General features: G+C 32.8%; 2 protein-coding genes across 2 annotated transcripts in view; both read left to right on the top strand.

Annotated features, from left to right (window-relative positions):
- LOC142317304 (peroxisomal N(1)-acetyl-spermine/spermidine oxidase-like) overlaps positions 1–21,609 on the top strand; it is a 55,329-nt gene that overhangs the window by 897 nt on the left and 32,823 nt on the right. The window contains exons 2-4 of the mRNA XM_075353740.1: positions 2,185–2,199; positions 10,556–10,716; positions 14,229–14,551. The gene's annotated coding sequence lies outside the window, so the exon portion shown is untranslated. The remainder of the gene's footprint in view (positions 1–2,184; positions 2,200–10,555; positions 10,717–14,228; positions 14,552–21,609) is intronic.
- LOC142317967 (uncharacterized) lies at positions 4,619–7,849 on the top strand. The gene is made up of 2 exons (XM_075354498.1): positions 4,619–6,115; positions 7,220–7,849. The coding sequence occupies exons 1-2, from the start codon at positions 4,619–4,621 to the stop codon at positions 7,847–7,849; spliced, it is 2,127 nt and encodes a 708-aa protein (XP_075210613.1).

Below are 21,609 nucleotides of genomic sequence, written 5' to 3'. Positions count from 1 at the left end.
TATCCAACCTTATACCCTTTAATGATGTTACATAAAATTCTCCTCTTTTATGGTCCGGAATCCAAGCAAAACAATCGGTTCCTTCCAAAACATATTAGAAATTTCTATTTTTGCATAGGTTGGCAGTAACAGCTTATCAACAATTAAGTTTTGTGTCTAGCATTTAAATATTCATTTGAGTGGTGTTTGTGCTGTTATTGTTTAGTCAGTCATTCGTATTAGGTGATACCACAAATTGGTTTTCAAATGGAGAGTTGATGGACATGTTGATAATTTATGGTAAAGTAAATAAAGATGTATTTGGCTGCCGTGCATGAATACCAGGAAAGTTATCCAAATCAAGTAGTACTGGATTGTAAAACATTTGAGGCTTTGGAGGAATGAATTTAAGAAGCAGGTATGCTTAAACCACAATGATTGGTTGCTGGTCTGTGAACATTTTTTAACAAATGCCAACACTGAAGATCCAATATTGAATGCGGTCCTAGTATCTCCCACCTAAGTACCAGAAGGTTGTCGCATCGCTTTCATGTTTCAAAATCAAGTGTGTGGCAAACATTATTGGAGCTACAATTATACCCATTCCATACAACACTTGTACAAGAGTTACTACCGTCTGATTTTGATAAACGTTTGAAATTTTGTCAATGGTTAATTAGAAAATGTGAACCTCATACTGATTTCCTAAGTAATATTCCAGTTACTGATGAATCCTGTTTTATAAGAAATGACGTAAATTATCGAAACACTTGCACTTGGGCAGAAGAAAATTCCCATGAGACTGCTACAGGTCATTTCCAACACACTTTTTTGGTTAATGTGCAGTATGATAATGTTATAGTCCCTTTTTTCTTACTGCCAAGGCTCATTGGAGATTGGTACTTGCATTTTTTATTTTGGGTTGGATGAAGTTTTTATTCTATTTTACTTGTATTGGCATACAATAAGGATTGAGACATCATATAATAGAAGCTGAGCTATTGTTAAGAATAATAATGATGCGGTTAGACAGGACATCTTATCAGATGTCCTGTCTAATAGCACCATTGGTTTGATGCTATCGCATCAAACCAATGGTGCTATTAAACGTCATCCCAGCTAGCATGGATTTGCTGAGCTGAACTATGCATTGAACAGTGGTAGCCCCATTTAGCAACTGCTTTGAAGAAATGTTTGCAGATTTCACTGTTTTGATACTAATAATTCTTAGAGAAAAAAAACCAAAAGGTATGTGATTTTTATTTTTGTAAGTTGAACAAATTTAGTAAGATGAACTTACTAAATTTGTGTTTAATTTTTATAGACGTTATTTATATCAATTTTCCCAGAAGCAGAATCTCTACAATGTTAACTAGAATTTTTGTTTGTTTATTGGGAAATTAACAATATAGCAAATATTCTTTTATTCCAAACCAAAAAAAGTATGTTCCGATAAAATGTTTTCTTGTTTTGACTGTTTCCTTGATTTACGTGAGATAGAAGAACCACTTTCATTCAATTTCTTAGATTAAAAACCATTAGGAAACATTAAATTTATCACTTAATTTGTACCTCAAGAAATTTAGTATGGTTTAATTTCACAGTGGAATCAGAAATCAGGGCTAAATTTTTTGCAAGCTGAAACTTACTAGCAAATCGTTTTCTGATCTATGTTTACATAAAATTTTTTTCTTATTTTTTGCTATAGAATCATGTCCTGAGAGATTGCCATGCAATTTTGAATTGCCCGTATTTACCTTAGTGAAGTTCATCAGGTTGATTTATCATGTCATCACTACTCCCTACATGAAATTTTTGAAAACCTAAGGTTCATAACCGTGAGGCTGTGACTACACTTTAAATATAAAAAGAATTTTGTTGCAAGCCTTATTCTAAGAATATGCATATGAGTCATATGTCGTTCCCATGGCTTCCAATTAAAGTAATCACTGAGACAAGGGCTGTATTACATGACCTCACAAACAGATTTAATGTGAGCAACATATGGCGCAAATGGCAATCAATGTGTTAATATTATTTGCCTGTTCTTGTCTTTATCATTAAGAAGAGAGTTGCATCTGTATCAAATCACATTCAAGCCATCATAAAAAAACCGAAAACTATCATTAAGGAATTATAGGAGACAGATGTTTATAGTATTTTATTTTATTAGGGGTATTCATTTTAATTTTTGTTTTTTTACAGATAATGGATGGGCCAGTAAGTAATACTTTTGTTAAGTTTTTATATCATATTTTGTTTACATTTAAAAATATTGTAATGGCAGTTTTAATTGTCATAATTCTTTTTCTCGCCGCTCAGCTGATTCTATTGTAGACAAGACATATGTAGTAGTACGGTTACACACAACGTATTCATCAATTCTCTTCAATTTATTAACATAATACTACTCAATATATTCAATGTGTTATTGCAATTACGACAAATAAAATTACCAATATTCAATCAAATATGTTTCAATAACAAATGTATTCAATCAATAAATAATAAACTTAATACATATTCGTCTATAATCATTCAAACTTCAAATAATCAACATATTTATTGGTCCTCCAATCCGGATATGAACTTCAGCGACGTATTTAATTTTAAATTGTAAGTTTCAAAATTGACTTAATTCATATCGACATTCATTCGTATAGTTATACAAGCTACTCCAAAAACTGTAATGCGTACAAACATTATACGCAGTGAAATTTAACTATAAAGATGTAAGTGGCAAGGTGACTGGATGGCTACCGTTGATAATAAACTCCGTCAGATTAAAGACTGTGTTGCCATGGGATTCCTCATACAGAAAAACTCTGCGTGAGGAAGTAGTTCTCTGTCGATTGCGGATAGGACACACGAGTACCTGATGACAAGAGGACAAGCACCCCTATGCGTACGATGCAACTGCCGCATGACTGTGCGCCACATACTCGTGGACTGCATAAGTTATGCGGCATTGCGTCATAAATTTAAACTACCCAGAAACATTCGTGGTGTCTTGTGTAATGATAAAGAGGTTTTAAACCGGATGTTTCTGTTTTTGCGAAGTATAGGGTTAATACAAAAAATTTAACATAACATAAAAATTTAATTCTTTAGTCCTATGTATTGTTTTTGTTATCCGAGTAGGGAGCCTTTTACATTCTCTATCGGAATTTGTAAAATTTTATACATATATATATTCATAATTTTTTTTTATTTTTTTTATTTTACCTTTATGTTTTATAAATTCGTCTGTGATATTAGTTGTAAGTGTTTAAACATATTAGTTTTAAGTTTTATCTCCTTTTTTAGTTTTAAGTTTTATTTATTTTTAATATGTTAGTTTTTAACCTAGTTTTAAGTTACATGTTAGTGTTTTTTTCTTTTTTTTTTTAGTGTTTTTGTTATCTGAGAATGGGCCTTTTACACCCATTCCGGATTTTTTTAAATTGTATTTTCTTTTATTTTTTTACCTGTGATAGTAGTTTTAAGTTTTAAATTTATCTAACAGCTTTAATTACTTTTATTTATTCCGGGTGATGATAACGTTCAACCGTTTTTCGCCCTCAAAAAAAAAAAATCAGCATTCATCATATGCTACGTAACCCATTGTGTTCATCTTATTAATTAATTTTACTATTCTTATTATTAATATATACGTTAATATAATTAAATTCAAAATGACTGACCAGGAGACAGTTGTTGAGTGTTGAGGACACTCAACAGTAAGACTTTGCAGACTAATAGCAAGAAACTTTTTTAAAAACGTGGTCTATAAAACCTCCTGATAAATCAGATCCTACCGATATGAAACCAATTAATAATAAAATCCAATTCTCACAGCCAATTAAATTGCAATGTTTTAGTGGAAATTTACTTGAATGGCAGCATTACTTTAATACATTTAATGACTTAATTCATTCTAGAAATGACCCATCCGATATTCAAAAATTACACTACTTACAGTCATCTTTAAGGGATGAGGCCCTTAATATCATCAAAGACTTACCAATTACAAGGGAAAATTGATTCAGTCGCCTTAAATCTCCTTAAAAAAAGATATGATAATAAATACATAATCTCTGTTCATCTTATTGAAAATATTTTAAAAATTGGTTTCATTGAAAAGGAATCTGCAGATAATTTAGATCATTTTATTAATAAAATTAATTTTTGTATAAGTTCACTGGAGGCAATGAATTTACCTGTAAATCCTTATGAACTCATTGTTATGCAATTACTAGCATCAAAATTAGACAAAAACTACTTGCAAAAATTGGAAAGAAAGACTTTCTAATGAAAACTTTCCTAATTTCAAAAACTTTGTTGAGTTTCTTAATAATAGAAGACAAATACTTGAAAATGTTGCAGCTAAACTTGAGTATAATTCGCAATCAAATAACACTCACCCTTTTAAAAACCCTTTAAAGGTCAAGGGAAATATAACAATACAAATGAAATTTACAGAAGAAATTTAGTTAGTTATCATGTAAATTCAAAAATTATTCAGTGTACTATGTGTAAATCCGATCATTATTTATATACATGTAAAAAATTTCTTGACTTAACAGTAGATGAACGCAAGGAATTTTTAGTCCGGAATAGCTTTAATTGTTTTCGAACAGGTCACTCTGTAAATAATTGTATGAATAAGCATGTATGTAAAATATGTTCCAAAAAGCATCATTACTTAATCCATACAGAGGAAATTAATAAATCTAGCTTTAAGCCTGAAAATAATACTTATCATGCATTAAAATTACAAACAAACAAAAATGTTTTATTGTCTACTGCTGTGTGCAATACTGTGGACAAACATGGAAATTATCAGACATATAGAGTGTTGCTTGATTCAGGCAGTCAAGCCAATTTCTGCACAATGGAATTTGCTCGTAAACTTGGGCTAACCTTAACAAAAAATAATCTTCCAATTTCTGGAATTAATAACTCCTTATGTCAATCAAATTACAGTGTCACAGTTAAACTATACTCTCGCTATGAAAACTTTACATTAGACATTGTTTGTGCTGTATTACCGAACCTAACTGACAATCTTCCTGCTGAATCATTTTGTTCATCTCATCTTAATTTACATGAAAACTTATTTCTTGCGGACCCAAATTTTAACATTTCTTCAAATATTGATGTCCATGTAGGTGCACAGTACTTCCTAAACCTTATTCTGCCGAATAAATTTGTACGTAACCAGCATTTTCCCTTGATACAAGAAACAAGACTAGGATGTATATTAGCTGGAAACCTTCCTTTAAATGTTACACGCAACAATTCTGCTTCTTCCTTTTTCATTCGTAATGACAATAAACTTCTTTCAAAACAGATAGAAAAATTCTGGGAGGTAGAAGAACCTATTTTAGTCAAACAAACCTCTCATGATAACTCAATTTGTGAAAGGAATTTCATAGAAAATACAATTAGAAATAAGGATGGTAGATTTATAGTTACGTTACCTCGTAAATCAGATAACATCAAACTTGGTGATTCTCTTAATAATGCCAAAAATAGATTTTTGTCTTTAGAACGTAAGCTTATTCAAGACCCTAGTTTTAAGAAGGGATACTCTAATTTTATTAATGAATATATAAACCTAGGTCATATGTCTGAACTTAATTCAAAGGATTTATTGATACCTGACTCAGAAGTTTTTTATCTACTTCATCACGCTGTTTTCAAGGAAACAAGCTTAACTACCAAACTAAGAGTTGTGTTTGACGGCTCAGCCAAATCCAGCAATGGCCTATCTGTAAATGATACACTAATGATAGGACCTACGGTCCAACAAGACTTATTTTCAATAATTTTAAGATTTAAAGTCCATAATTATGTTATCACATCTGATATCACAAAAATGTACAGACAGATTCTAGTTACTCAAAAGGACAGTAATTTACAAAGAATACTGTGGCGTAAAAACCCTGAACAAGACTTAACACATTATGCCTTAAGAACAGTAACTTATGATACAACTAGTGCCTCATTTTTAGCTACTCGTTTAGTTCAAATTGCCAATGATAATAACTATCAATTTCCTAATGCCTGCAGAGCCGTATTAAATGATTTTTATGTTGATGACCTTATTACAGGAGCTGATAGTGTACATGAAATTAAGCAGTTAAAAACTGATGTATGTAACTTATTAAAACAGTATGGCTTTCCCCTTCATAAGTGGTTCTCAATTGTCAAAATATTGTTTTCTCCACTGATGATACTGTACTATTAAATACACCTATATCATTAAATAAAAATGAAAACATATGTACTTTAGGTATATTATGGAATAATTACTTAGATAAAGTAACTTATGAAGTCAATCAAAGGGAAATTAAAATATTCACTAAAATTTTATCAAGTATTTCTGGTATCTATGATCCATTAGGTCTTATTGGACCCATTATATTTTTATGCAAACACTTTATGCAAAGTCTTTGGCTAGTCAAATGCAATTGGGATGATACTTTACCTGATAATTTACTATCGCAGTGGCAAATTTTATACAATCAATTAAGTTTAGTTAGTTCTATAAATGTTGACAGATGTGTAAAGTTAAACACTGATAGTAGCATCAAATCCTTTCAACTCCATGGATTTGCAGATGCATCTCTTAAGGGTTTCGGATGTTGTATATATGTTAGAATTACTCACTGTAATGATAAAGTTTCATGTAATTTATTGTGTTCCAAATCCCGAGTTGCCCCTTTAAAACAAATGACTTCCAAGACTTGAACTCTGTGCTTGTTTTCTCTTATCACGTTTACTTAATCAAGTTACATTAGCTTTAAATGAAAGAATCAATGAAATTCATTTATATTCTGATTCCATGATTGCACTCCATTGGATTCATGGTCAATCCACCAATTGGAAGGTGTTTCCAATCGAGTTTCAGAAATTCAACAGTTGACTTTTAATGTGAAGTGGCATCATCATATTGAATCACCTTCGAATCCTGCCGGTATACTCTCTCGGGATGTCTTCCGGAAAAATTAATTCATTTTGTATTATGGTGTCATGGTCCAAGCTGGCTTTTGCAAGATTCTTTCTGTTGGCCAACTAATCATCACTTTAATTCTACTGAAACAAAGGTTGATCCTCAATGCCTTGTTGAAAAATGTCATACTGTTCAGGTATCTCTTTTGACCTCTAATATTACTGATTATACTGAGAAATACTCATCGCTGTGTAAACTAATTTGTGTCTTTACTTATTGTTTTAGATTCATTCAAAATATTAGCATAAGTTGACTAACGATAGAAAATTTGATTCATTGTCTTCAAATGAATTAGAATTCACTCTTGAATTTTTCATTCATCAATCTCAGTTAGCGTATTTTAAATCTGAAATTAATTATCTTCAAAACCAACGTTTCATTTTGAAACAAAGTAAACTCAGTTCGCTAGATCCATTTTTAGACTATAAAGGTTTACTTCGTGTAGGAGGTATACTGGAACATCCTAATTTGTCTTTCGATAAAAAACATCAATTAATACTACATCCTCATGCAAACATAACAAGGTTAATCATCCACAGTGAACATTTATGTCTTTTACATGCTGGACTCCAATTAACTCACAGTTCTCTTCGTCAAAGATTTTGGATTGTGAATGCAAAAATAGCTATTCGTTCTATAGTTAGGAAATGCCTAAAATGTTTTCGTTTTAATGCTGATAATCAATCTCAGCAACTTGGTCAATTACCTTCTTCTAGAATCACGCCTTCGCGAGCCTTTTCTAGTTGCGCTATTGACTATGGTGGCCCTATTATGATTCGCCATGGCAGGCAGAAATCTAATATTCTTTCAAAGGCCTATATTGCGCTTTTTATTTGCTTAGTTACTAAAGCTATTCATTTAGAACTTGTTTAAGATTTAACAACTGAATCCTTCATTGCTGCCTTAAGATGATTTATTGCTCGCAGGGGTATTTGTAATCAAATGTATTCAGATAACGCTACTAACTTTCGTTGTGCTAGGAACACTGTTTATGAATTGCTTCAATTTTTTAAATCGAAGGACTTCAATTCAGCTATTCAATCATTCTCAAAATTTCAAATGGTCATTTATTCCCCCTTCCTCGCCCCACTTTGGTAGCTTGTGGGAAAGCGGAATCAAGAGTGTTAAATTTCATCTTCGCCGTGTCGTTGGAAAACCATTCTTACCTTCAAGGAATTTTATACAATTTTAACTCAAATCGAAGCATGTCTTAATTCTCGCCCACTTTTTACTATTTCTAATGACCCTAAATATCCTGAACCGCTTACTCCTGGCCATTTCTTAATCGGATCTCCTCTTACTTCATTTCCTGACCCAGACTTTTCTGAAATTCCAGAAAATCGTTTAGGTAGGTGGCAATTATTGCAGAAATTTATTCAAGTTATTTGGAAAAGATAGTCTAAAGATTATTTGCAACAACGTAATAAATGGCGTTTTTCTAATAGAAATCTGTGTGAGGGCGATTTAGTTTTAATTTGTGATGACAATACTTCTCCATTATTTTGGAAATCTGGAATCATTACTCATGCTTTCATGGGAACTGATAATTTAGTTAGAGTTGTTGACATTCGTACATCAAATGATGTATTTCGTAGACCAATACATAAATTGTGACTGCTACCCTTATCAGATAATTAATTAAAATGTTAAGTTTTTATTGAATGTTGTTTTTATATGTATTCATGTTGTTATCCTTATTACTTATGAATATCTTATTAAGTGTTATGGTACTACCTAATATTTGTATTATTTGTCAGTTATGTTTTGTTCAAAATTGTATCATATTTGCATTACATTACATTATATTACATTACATAAAATTCTTTATATTTTAATTATTTATGTTTATATTCAAAATCTGCTGATTTTGGCGGGCAGTAATGTTAAGTTTTTTATCATATTTTGTTTACATTTAAAAATATGGTAATGGCAGTTTTAATTGTCGTAATTCTTTTTCTCGCCGCTCAGCTGACTCTATTGTAGACAAGACATACTAGGTGCGACAATAAAGTAATGAGACTGATTTTTCTTTGCAAGATGTGGCAACCCTGCAGCTTGCGTAGGCACACCATCTTTGACCTTGGTCTATAAGCTACTTCTAGTCCAAGCGGCACATTGATGCAACTACTCAGTCATGAGTTGTGCTGTAATAAGTGAACACGTGTTTGTGTCCCTCGTCACAGCTTTTTGGACATCTTGTTTTGTTTGAAAATGGTGTCCCTTGACTGCCATTTTGACTCTTGGAAATAAAAAAAAGTCACACGGAGCGATCTCTGGTGAATAAGGTGGCTGTGGTAGTACTGAAATTTGTTTTGAGGTTAAAAATTGCTGTACTAACAGAGCAGTATGGGATGACGCATTAGCGTGGTGCAGAATCCAATTGTCAGCAATGTTGGCACGGACACGAAGAACTCGTTTACGTAGTCTTTCTAAAATTTCTTTGTAGAAATATTGGTTAACTGTTTGTCCAGGAGGCACCCACTCTTTATGAACAATTCCCATGGAATCGAAGAAGCACACAAGCATGCATTTCACTTTTGACTTTGACATGCGAGCTTTTTTTGGTCTGGGTGATCCCTTTGAGCACCATTGCGAACTTTGGCGTTTTGTCTCTGGATTGTATTGAAAAAACCAACCTTCATCACCAGTGGTAACTCGGTTCAACAAATCTGGATTGATTTCTGTTTGCTCTAACAGATCGGCTTCGACATTTTTCCGTGTTTCTCGCTGTTGTTGTGTGAGATTTTTGGGGACCGTTTTTTCACAAATCTTTCTCATACCAAGATCTTCAGTTAATATTAGACGAACCGTTTCTCGATTGATGTTGAGTTCTTCTGCAATCATTTTCACGGATAATCTTCGATCAGATTGTACGATTTCATACACCCTGGTCAAGTTGACATCTGTCCGTGAGGTTGATGGTCATCCACTGCGGTCGTCATCTTCAACATTCGTTCTGCCTTCACTAAAAATTGTATGCCACCGAAAAACTTGAGCTCTTGACATAATCTTCTCTCCAAAAACCTTCTGAAGCTTACCGTAAGTTGTCGTTGCGTTTTCACCCAATTTAACGCAAAAAGAAATGGCATATCGTTGCGCAATATTTTGCGGTTTCATTTCTGTGACGAGAGACACAAAAAAAACATGTGTTCACTTATTACAGCACAACTCACGACTGAGCAGTTGCATCAATGTGCCGCTTGGACTAGAAGTAGCTTATACACCAAGGTCAAAGATGGTGTGCCTACCCAAGCTGCAGGGTTGCCACATCTTGCAAAGAAAAATCAGTCTCATTACTTTATTGTCGCACGTCGTATATATATATATTTAAATATTGTTGGATATTTCTCCTTGTCTGATACAACATCCAGAGAAGCTTTGTTCAGGAACATGGTAAATCTCCATAAAGTTTGGTGGAGCACCATCTTGTTGCATACTGAATCCTGAATAAATCTGGGGAACAGTGAAGTCCTCAAGCATTTCGGGTAACAGAATTTCATTCCATCATAATCTGACATTGACTTTTAATGTGTCCCTTTCATTTTCAATTATAATTATTTGTTATTTTTAATTTTACAGGTTACTATTGATAATGGAACTGGAAATTATACGTTAAAATCACATTTAAATATTCATACAAAAGAGAAAGGTTATGTTTGTAACTTCTGCCAAAAGGTTTTTAGAATTGTTCTTCTAATTTGAACAGACATCTTAATATTCATACAAGAGAGAAAAATTATGTATGTAAATTCTGCCAAATGGTTTTTTATAATCCTTCTAGTTTAAAGAAACATCTTAATATTCATACTAAAGAGAAAAATTATGTATGTAAGCATCTACACATAAAGTGACCAGAATGAGATTTAAACAATTTAAATTTTGGCATAGTTATGCCTACAAAGCACTTTTTTCTTTTCTTTTTTTTAACATGTTGTACCACCGTTAGATATTGCGTCAGAGATGAGATGGCAATTTGTAGAATGTGAAAAATGCCATCCTGACCAGGATTCGAACCCAGAACATGTAGATGAAAGGCTACAACACTACAATTTTTACCACATAGGCCAGCCAAGGCTACAAAATGCTTAAAGAAAAAAAAATTAGATTTATATATTACCTTTGTTTATAATGTGCGGATAATGTTTATGAACATTTTAAGCCCGGAACCATGCCGATCGGGTAATTTGGTAGGTGTTGATTGATTCCACCAATTCAGAAAATGAGGTGTAGAGACAATGTGTGTAAAGTTCACAAGTGAAAGTTGTTTTTGACATTGTTTTTCTGAAATGCATTTCCACAAGTAACACTGATCTTGAATGACTTTAAAGCCTCGTTCTGATTTTGTATTAAATTTACTTCATATCACATGTCTTACATTTTAGTAATGTTTTTAGATATTAAAACCAACAAAAAGTGTATAATCTGATATCTTTGTCTGTTATCAATATTGATCTCAAAATCTTAATTGTTTTTCTTTATTCTCTATCCAGAATAGAATAAAAAGTGATCGGAGTCAACAGATCACATTACCTTATCCCTTTTTTGACTTTAATCATTCCTGCAATTCCAAATAAGTTTAACTTTAGAAAAGACAATGGAAATTTTTGTTCAGTTAAAAGTTTATCATTCATTCCCATTTCTATCAACAGAATCATATACCTTTTTAAAATGTAAAATGTAGTACATAATTCTTGTATTTCACCATTCTATCTCATTTTATTAATTTCACACGAACGATTTGTTCCACACAAGATCTTCCTGTTCTAAACCACCCCGATAAATTCTCCAAATTGTTTATTGATGTGCTATTCAGTTTTCTACAACTTTAGGTTACTAAAAGAAGAGAAATTCCTATGTGATATTAACTTCTATTTTGTCTCCTTTTTGGGTAGAGGATGAATTAGGGCAGGCTGCCCATTCTTATGGGATTTTTTTTGTTTTCCAAATGTTTTCAAATAATTTCTCTAATAGATCATCATACATTAATTAACTAATCAGTATAATTATAAAAGTTACGCCATTATTGAGTCCTCACCAGATACTTTATTATTTTATAGATATCTGATTAAATATTCAATCACCGGTGGAAAATGAACAGTCTCTATTAATTTTAATAAATGGTTATTTATATTTATTTATTTAATAAATATAATTTAACCAAACTTAACCTATGCTCGCTTCGCTCGCTACCTTGAGTAATTAACACCGTAATTTTTTGAGTATTTATTTAATAAATTCAGTAATTATTGCAATTATTTATTATTTAAATAATCAAAACACTCCTATTTATTAGTCAAGGTTAGCAAGTGTAGGTTAAATTTGGTTAAATTTTGTTTGTCTTCAGTCATTTGACTGGTTTGATGCAGCTCTCCAAGATTCCCTATCTAGTGCTAGTCGTTTCATTTCAGTATACCCTCTACATCCTACATCCCTAACAATTTGTTTTACATATTCCAAATGTGGCCTGCCTACACAATTTTTTCCTTGTACCTGTCCTTCCAATATCAAAGCGACTATTCCAGGATGCTTTAGTATGTGGCCTATAAGTCTGTCTCTTTTTTTAATTATATTTTTCCAAATGCTTCTTTCTTGATCTATTTGCCGCAATACCTCTTCATTTGTCACTTTATCCACCCGTCTGATTTTTAACATTCTCCTATAGCACCGCATTTCAAAAGCTTCTAATCTTTTCTTCTCAGATACTCCGATCGTCCAAGTTTCACTTCCATATAAAGCGACACTCCAAACATACACTTTCAAAAATCTTTTCCTGACATTTAAATTAATTTTTGATGTCAACAAATTATATTTCTTACTGAAGGCTCGTTTAGCTTGTGCTATACGGCATTTTATATCGCTACTGCTTCGTCCATCTTTAGTAATTCTACTTCCCAAATAACAAAATTCTTCTACCTCCATAATCTTTTCTCCTCCTATTTTCACATTCAGCGGTCCATCTTTGTTATTTCTACTAGATTTCATTACTTTTGTTTTGTTCTTGTTTATTTTCATGCGATAGTTCTTGCATAGGACTTCATCCATGCCGTTCATTGTTTCTTCTAAATCCTTTTTACTCTCGGCTAGAATTACTATATCATCGGCAAATCGTAGCATCTTTATCTTTTCACCTTGTACTGTTACTCCGAATCTAAATTGTTCTTTAACATCATTAACTGCTAGTTCCATGTAAAGGTTAAAAAGTAACAGAGATAGGGAACATCCTTGTCGGACTCCCTTTCTTATTACGGCTTCTTTCTTATGTTATTCAATTGTTACTGTTGCTGTTTGGTTCCAGTACATGTTAGCAATTGTTCTTCTATCTCTGTATTTGAACCCTAATTTTTTTAAAATGCTGAACATTTTATTCCAGTCTACGTTATCGAATGCCTTTTCTAGGTCTATAAATGCCAAGTATGTTGGTTTGTTTTTCTTTAATCTTCCTTCTACTATTAATCTGAGGCTTAAAATTGCTTCCCTTGGTTAAATTATATTTATAAAATAAATAACCATTTATTAAAATTAATAAGGAGACTGTTTTGAATCTATGTTAAACTCTATATCGGCCCATTTTCCACCGAAACCTGATTGACTACTTTGTTTTTAAATAAAGCTATAGCTGCGGTGGCGTTAATACATAAGTACCAAATATTCTTTATTTCTTGTTTATTCGAGGGATTTTAGTTTTCTAGTTTATTTACTTGTTCCAAACAGTTGAGCTTTTCTTTGGTATTTTGCAGTTTCAATAGTTCTTCAAAATAAATTGCTAAAATTTTACTATCGCAAGTTTATACGACATATTTAAATTTTTTTTTTAATATTATCTGTACTTAATTTTTTAGAAAATAATTTTCTTGGAGGAAGAGATTAATTTATTGTAATAAAAAGTGCAGTATATTTGAATTTCAGTTTTAGAAATACGTTTATAAGATATAAATTGTGAGTTTTTATGTGATGTTAATAAATAACATTTTCTTCATAATTTAAAAGATTTTAGAATTATGTAGTTTGATTTTATTATATATCTGTATAGTTAAAATTTTAACATCCACTTTTAATATTTAAGCGGATTAAATGAATGTTTATATATATTTATTTTATTTTAAAAGTTGTATTATCGATTTATTTTCAAATGTAAATTCTATGTTAAATATTTTTTAATCTAATAAACAAAGTTCTACAGAAAAAAGGTTGATTTTTATTTAAAACACACGATTCTTTTTGTAAAAACATTAATGTATTTTAGTATGTCCAGATGCAGGTTTATTACCCACCGGGTTGGTGGTCTAGTGGTGAACGTGTCTTCCCAAATCAGCCGATTTGGAAGTCGAGAGTTCCAGCATTCAAGTCCTAGTAAAGCCAGTTATTTTTACACGGATTTGAATACTAGATCGTGGATACCGGTGTTCTTTGGTGGTTGGGTTTCAATTAACCACACATCTCAGGAACGGTCGAACTGAGAATGTACAAGACTACACTTCATTTACACTCAGACATATCATCGTCATTCATTCTCTGAAGAATTATCTAAACAGTAGTTACTGGAGGCTAAACATGAAAAGAAAGTAAAAGATGCAGGTTTGTTATTTATCTTGTACTATAATGTTATTTTTGAATCATCCATCATAGGTTGTTTTGTGGATAGCTCTTATGGGACTACCTACCAAACAGTCCTTGTGGAGGGGAACATGTTGCTAGGCAACATTCTCCTTGAAAACCAACTGTAAACTGGTATGGCAAACTAAACTTAACAGAGATGCCAAATTTCACTATTTTAAATAACAACCTATTTTATTGGCTGTTTTGAAAGTTGTATCTTATCATGTTCTATTCTCATATTGGTTATTACACCAAAATAATATTTTTTAATAGAGAAATGACATTTTTCATAGCTTCGATTAAAGCCATAAACTATGTATTTTATACATATGTAGTATTTATGGTGCGTTTGTTTCTTTTGTGTTTTGTAATGAGCTCTGAAAGTAGAAAAGAAGAATAGAGAACGTGTCCTGTTCAGTTTAGGTCTTTATTTTTTGTAGTTGTTACATTATAACCACAAGCAAGAAAATGGTTATTTCAGTAAGGCAGTTTTTGATGAAGTGTTTAAGTTCCTATTACGCATCCGGTGGGAGTTGGAGAGGGGAGCCAAGGCCGGCGCGTCACTCGTCTGACCTTGCAGTTTATGCTTGTTCAATGTTTAGTTGTCATCGTGCCTCTGAAATGTAGAGCATCGTGTTTTCGTGTATGACAGTTTTGTGCGGAGTGGCGAATCAGTTACGGAAGTTCAACGTCTCTTTCGTTGAAGGTTTAACGTTCCTCGGCGTGGAGATATACTGAGCCGGAACACCATTTTGAGATGGGTTAATGCCCTTCATAGTGGAGGTAGTCTAATGAGAAGGCAGCCACCGGGACCACATCGCACAGTTTGAACTTCGGAGAACGTGGAACGTGTAAGACAGGCTGTTTTAACTAGTCCAAGATGTTCAGTTTGTAGGCATTCTGCAGCACTACGAATATCCAATAGTTCAGTGCGGCAAAATTCTACACCGAGATTTAGGTTTTCACCCTTATAAAATGTCAGTTGTGCACAAGTTAACAGAGGGCGACTACCCACAATGTGCAGCTTTTGCTGAAGCGATGCTCCAAATTTTGGAAGATGAGCCCAATGCGATTTTGATAATGAGCGACGAGGCTCATTTTCATCTCAATGGTGTTGTGAATCGTCAAAACTTCCAATACTGGGCCTGTGAAAATCCACTTACTTTACATGAATTACCATTACACAGCCCCAAAGTTACAGTGTGGTGCGGCATCGGGAAATTTGGTATCGTGGGGCCCTACTTTTTTGAGGAAAACGGGAACACTGTAACCGTATCAGCTGATCGTTACGTAAATATGGTGAAAACATTCTTGAAAACTGAGCTGGGACGATGACGAATCAATCTGCCAGATGTTCAACAGGATGGGGCTACGGCCCATACTGCCCGAGTGTCGATGGCTGCTGTTAGACAAATGTTCCCTAATTGCGTTATCTCCAGATTCGGTGATCTGCATTGGCCCCTTCGCTCACCAGATCTTTCGATGTGTGATTTTTTCTTGTGGGGGTATTTAAAGTCTGTGGTGTATGAAACCAAACCTCGTACATTGGCCGAACTGCGACAAGCGATAGAGCAGAACATTGCTCAGATCGATCATCAACTATTGGAGAGAGTGGTGACTAACTTCAGAGAGCATCTCCACATTTGTCAGTGTGAAAATGGACACCATCTTAACGATATTATTTTTCGTAAATGGGTAAGTCAAACTGCAAATTCTCAGAAACTTATTTCTGCCAATAAATTATTATTTAACCTTAAAATAGTGGAGTGTCGTTAATTTGTAAAACGTCCGTTTCCCGTGGCGGACCCTATATAAGATAAATAATTCTGTCATTTCAACTCCAGGAAAATGCATATCACAGGAAACTATGGTAACAGAAATGGATACCTTTCAACAAGATGCAATTTGTCACCATATTTTTAGATATAATGGGAGAAACTCGACCCTCCACAAATTACTGGTGATATTAAAACAGTGCATTTTATTTTATGGCAGTTATTATTTGCATTATAAAAATTTACATGAGCTTGGTTTTGAGTGCAAAAAAATAACAGGTTTAAATTATTGTTAGAAGTGGGCTGGACAGATGAAGCATGGGTGAATGCTGGCTGGTGATTACTAATGATTAAGTATGTCATTGAGTAAGGGATGCACAGACAACACTATTTAAGGAACAAGTACGGTACCAACTGGAAAAGGAGGAAGACTGGTTCTTGGCCATGGTAGGATATCAGCAAGTTTCACAAACAAAGCTCTTCTTCTCTTTACATCGAGAAAGACAAAAGACTAATATGAAGAAATGGATTATGCCAGATTCAGGTGGTGGTTTGAGGTACAGCTCCTTCCTAACATTCTCCAAAACAGTATTATCATTATAGATAATGCTCCTTACCACAGTGTACAAGTGGATAAGGTACTAATGTAAGTTGTAAAAATCAAATTATAGACTGGCTAACATGAGGTTGAAGTTTATCAGACATTAACCAAGACAGGATTGTTAAAAGTTGTTGTCGAGAATAAACAGCATACACTCTGTTGTGTAATTGACAAACTTGCCAGAGTCAACAGGCATTAAATACTTTGACTCCTGCCATACCATTGTCATTTCAACCCTTTAAAATTGGTGTGGTCCCAAGTTAAAGATATGTGGCAGCAAATAACAAATGTTTTACAATTTTGGAATTGGAAATTTTGAAAAAAGGAGGAGTAAGTAGAGTAACAAATGAAGGAAAAGCTACTTTTGGAATATGTAAAACAAACTGTTAGGGATGTAGGATGTAGAGGGTGTACTGAAATGAAACGACTAGCACTAGATAGGGAATCTTGGAGAGCTGCATCAAACCAGTCAAATGACTGAAGACAAAAAAAAAAATTTTCTTTTGTGCATATTTATTGTTGTTTCAATTTATTTGAAGTTTGAAGAGAATTTTTAGGAATTCTCAAAATTACAAATTCATAATTATTATATAAACATTTAGAGTCGTACATAGCTGTGTGATTTCAATTAAGTTAAAGATGAATAAGGACTGTATGTAAATCTAACAAGAATTTCCACTAAAACTGTTGGCAATCTTGGTCATCACTTCATAATGCTGGTCAGAAAAAAAAATTGTACTAATAAGCATAATGCTTCTAGTGTTCAACTATTCTACACAAACATGTAGAGACTACTTATTTTTAACCAATAACCAAGATTGAGAAGGGTTTCAAAGAGCTTTCTCTTTTGCAATACTATTAAAAAAATTTTACTGAAAGATAAAACAATTTTTTCTACTAAATTTAAGTAATATTGTACTTACTTGTGATCGCAGAACGGTGCACTTATCTCGTACAAGAACACATACAATATTAAATAATTTAACTGTAATCTGGTGAAAATTTCTTGCTAATTGTTTCAGATTCCTTTCCCTAAAGTTAATGAACAAGAAAAGTTGAAATCATGGCAAACAGGGTTATAAATAAAAAAAAAAGTATGTTAAACCCCATAGCATAAGAGCAACAAAAGTTAATAATTTTTTATCAGAATAAATTATAAATTAGCACTGTGAAATTTAATAATAGATATCGATCACCTTAATTCATTCTTTCTGACAAAGTCAAATAATCATTACAAAAAAAATCTCACATTTAGTTTAAATAAACAGAGAATTATATCTACCCTTCCTGATAAAAAAAAAAAACACAAATTGCTCTCTTCACCATTATGTAGTGTTAAAAGATACTACCATGAATTACACTACAAAAAAGGGTTTTAATAGTATGTGTTTTTTGTGCAATTCAAATAATTTCTATCCTAGCATTCAATAAAAGTATTACAAACTTGATTTTACATTAAATTTACTTCTATATATATATACATTATACATTCTACATTCTATATATGTAGAATACATATCTACATATCCATGTATCATTTAAATATATACCACCCCTCTTCTAGTGGTTTTATAAAATAACAATCAAAAAATTGAAATAAAATATTTAAAAAACATAATATTGTTCAATTTAAAAAAATTTAACTTTTTGAAGTTGGCACAAATTAAAAACAAATAACCATCAACTTACTGATTCCCACCATTTAAAAAAAAAAGTTATTTCAATTATATGCATTTAATAACATGAATAGTACTTTTTATGAGATTTCAAATCTGCAAACCAAAATTAAATCGGAGGGCAGGGTATTTAGTAATGCAAATTAAAAGAAAACCTGATTAACAAATTATATAGTCTAAAGTATATTATAGCGTATAGCTTATATATATATATATACTACCTTACCTAATAAGGTAATCTGTTTTCTCTTTTGTTTTCTTCTGAATCATCCTCAGGAATATTCCTTTTTATTCTCCAGCAGTAATCAGCAAGCATCTTTAGGCACCATTTTCCCTGGAAGCATGTTTCCATCTCTGACATATCCTGAGGAAAATGTTCATCGTGCTTATGAGTTTCATTGCTAAAGTTGGGTGGAAAAAATTTCAAACATGGAATGGAAAATATGTAATTCTCTTTAGACATATTTCTATTTGAAGTCACTTTTTTGCATAAAATTATTTCCTCTTTTAATTTTATCCATTCATTTATTACATAATTTTTTATATAATACTTATTATATTTTTGTTTCATATCATTCTTTTTTTTGGTCTTTATTATCCCATTTTTTCTTTGTTTTCTGTACCTCACCTTACATTTAGACACAATTATATTGTGGTAAGAATCAATGTCTCTTCCTGGATGTAATTTACATTCCATAATTTAGTTTGGAAATCTCTCCTAATAATTATAATAGTCTTGTTGTAGATGAATTTCACAAATAAATATAAAACTTTTGCAAATCTTAAAAAGGAATCTTCTTGATTACAGTTTATACATTATTTTTGTGCAGGAGGAAAAATTACACTCCTGACTGGGTGTGTGAGGTTTCCCATCAGAGAGAGGACTCACTAAACAACCTCCCCCTAATACAACATGCCCCAATACCTGCCTGTTGGCATTACTCAGGGCTTTTGACCCAGTTCTTAAGAATCCTAATTTGAGGAAGTATGAGTACCGTCCACGTTGTACTGCGCCTGTGGGTGTCCGTAAACGACGTCTGCTGCTGCGTATGAATGTTGGCACAACCTCGTTCTTTCTATCATGTCCGTGCTCGAATCCCCCGTAGAGAATAAACCATATAAATTTTACGTTTGATCTTACAATACAACGTATGATAAACAGTCAACGCCACCTATTGTTTATCTTACAACGTATGATAAACAATCAATGCCACGTATTGTTTACCAGCAGGTGTTCCAGTTTCTCCTCACCAAGTCGAACCCAGACGTGGTGGTATACACTGATGGGTCAAAACATGACTGTAACGTTGGTTGTGCTTTTGTTTTCGATGAACAGACTTATATGTTTGGCCTACCCGGTGTTACAAGTGTGTACACCGCGGAACTACTCGCTGTGGATAGGGCTCTAAGTATCATTGGCCCTACATATAGGAACATTCTTATTTGCAGTGACTCGTACAGTGCTCTCCAGGCGTTGGAAAACCTTTATTCCAGACATCCTGTCGTCGTTGGCATTTATGATACAATCGCTGAGTTAGAAAAACGAAACAAGGGGGTAGGTTTTTGCTGGATCCCTAGCCACGTTGGGATTCTTGGTAATGAGAGGGCAGATTCTGCTGCGAAAGATGCGTGTATTCAGCCTCCTTTCACCACCCGAGTTATACTACCTTTGATTTTATTAATCATATAAAACAATCACTGCGAGCAAGGTGGCAAAGTGGCTGGACGGCTGCCGTCGATAGTAAACTTCGACAGATTAAAGACTCAGTGTTGCTGTGGGGCTCCTCTTGCAGGAACTCTCGTCGTGAGGAAGTGGTCCTCTACCAGTTACGGTTGGGACATACGAGGATCACACACGAATATCTAATGTGAGGAGGAGACCCACCCCTGTGCACACGATGCAACTGCCGCATGACTGTGCACCACATTCTCATGGACTGCGTATGTTACGCCACGTTGCGTCGTCAGTTTAATATACCCAGCAGCATTCGTGATGTCTTGGGCAATGATGGCAGGGTTTTGGAGCGAATGTTTCTCTTTTTGCGTAGTACTGGGTTACTGCAAAGGATTTAATATACTTATATATGTTTTTCTGTAAGGAATCATTTTAACCTTTATTTTCGATTTGATTTTTTAGTTCTATGTGTTTAATTTTACTACCCGGGGTGGGGATTTTTGCACAACCCATCAGAGTTAGGTAAGTTTTTATACTTTCTTTATTCTAATATTTTATCAACTTTGTCTGTGATATTAGTTTTGGGTTTTATTTTGCCTTCTTGGCTTGTTTTAGTAAATTTTTATTATATGATTAAAATTATGGTTACACCTTGTATAGCTTATTATTTTGGAGTTATATTACCCTTTTAATAATAACTACCGGGCAATGATAACGCCCAAGCGTTTTTCGCCCACAAACAACCAAAAAAAAAAAAATCTTCATTGTCTACTACATTAAAAAATAAATGGGGGACAGAGTTTTCGTCATTTCAACACTGTTGTGAGAACAACAAACAACTTTGTTTGACATTGCCGTTGCACATACAGTATAGTACAACCGCATGAAACATTAATGACTGTGTTTTTACGTAAAAAAGCATTTACTAAAAATTTTATTGATAATTATCAATTTTCTAATTATTTATCAATGTTTAACAAATATAATGAGTAAACCAGGTTCATGTAGACTATTCCTGTAGTTCAACCATTAGAGGGCCTAATGTTTTTTGTTCTGTAATATTAAAAAAAATTGAATGGGTATAATAAATGCAATTAAAACAAACACAAATGAAAGAAATATCTGCATTTTGTAAGCTAATTTAATTAAAATGAAAATATTACAAAGATCAATTTAATGCACGTGAACTTATACTGTAGATATTTATGTTGCCAGAAGGATGCTTTATAAATTATATTTTAAGACACAACATTAATACTTAAATCGCAAAAAAATACATTTTTTAACAAACCACTTATTTCAATTTGATC

Source organism: Lycorma delicatula, chromosome 1 (genome assembly GCF_047948215.1).
Source record: "Lycorma delicatula isolate Av1 chromosome 1, ASM4794821v1, whole genome shotgun sequence".
NCBI classification, from domain to species: domain Eukaryota; kingdom Metazoa; phylum Arthropoda; class Insecta; order Hemiptera; family Fulgoridae; genus Lycorma; species Lycorma delicatula.
Note: the sequence above shows the minus strand (reverse complement) of the source record. Positions and strands in the feature narration are given on the sequence as shown.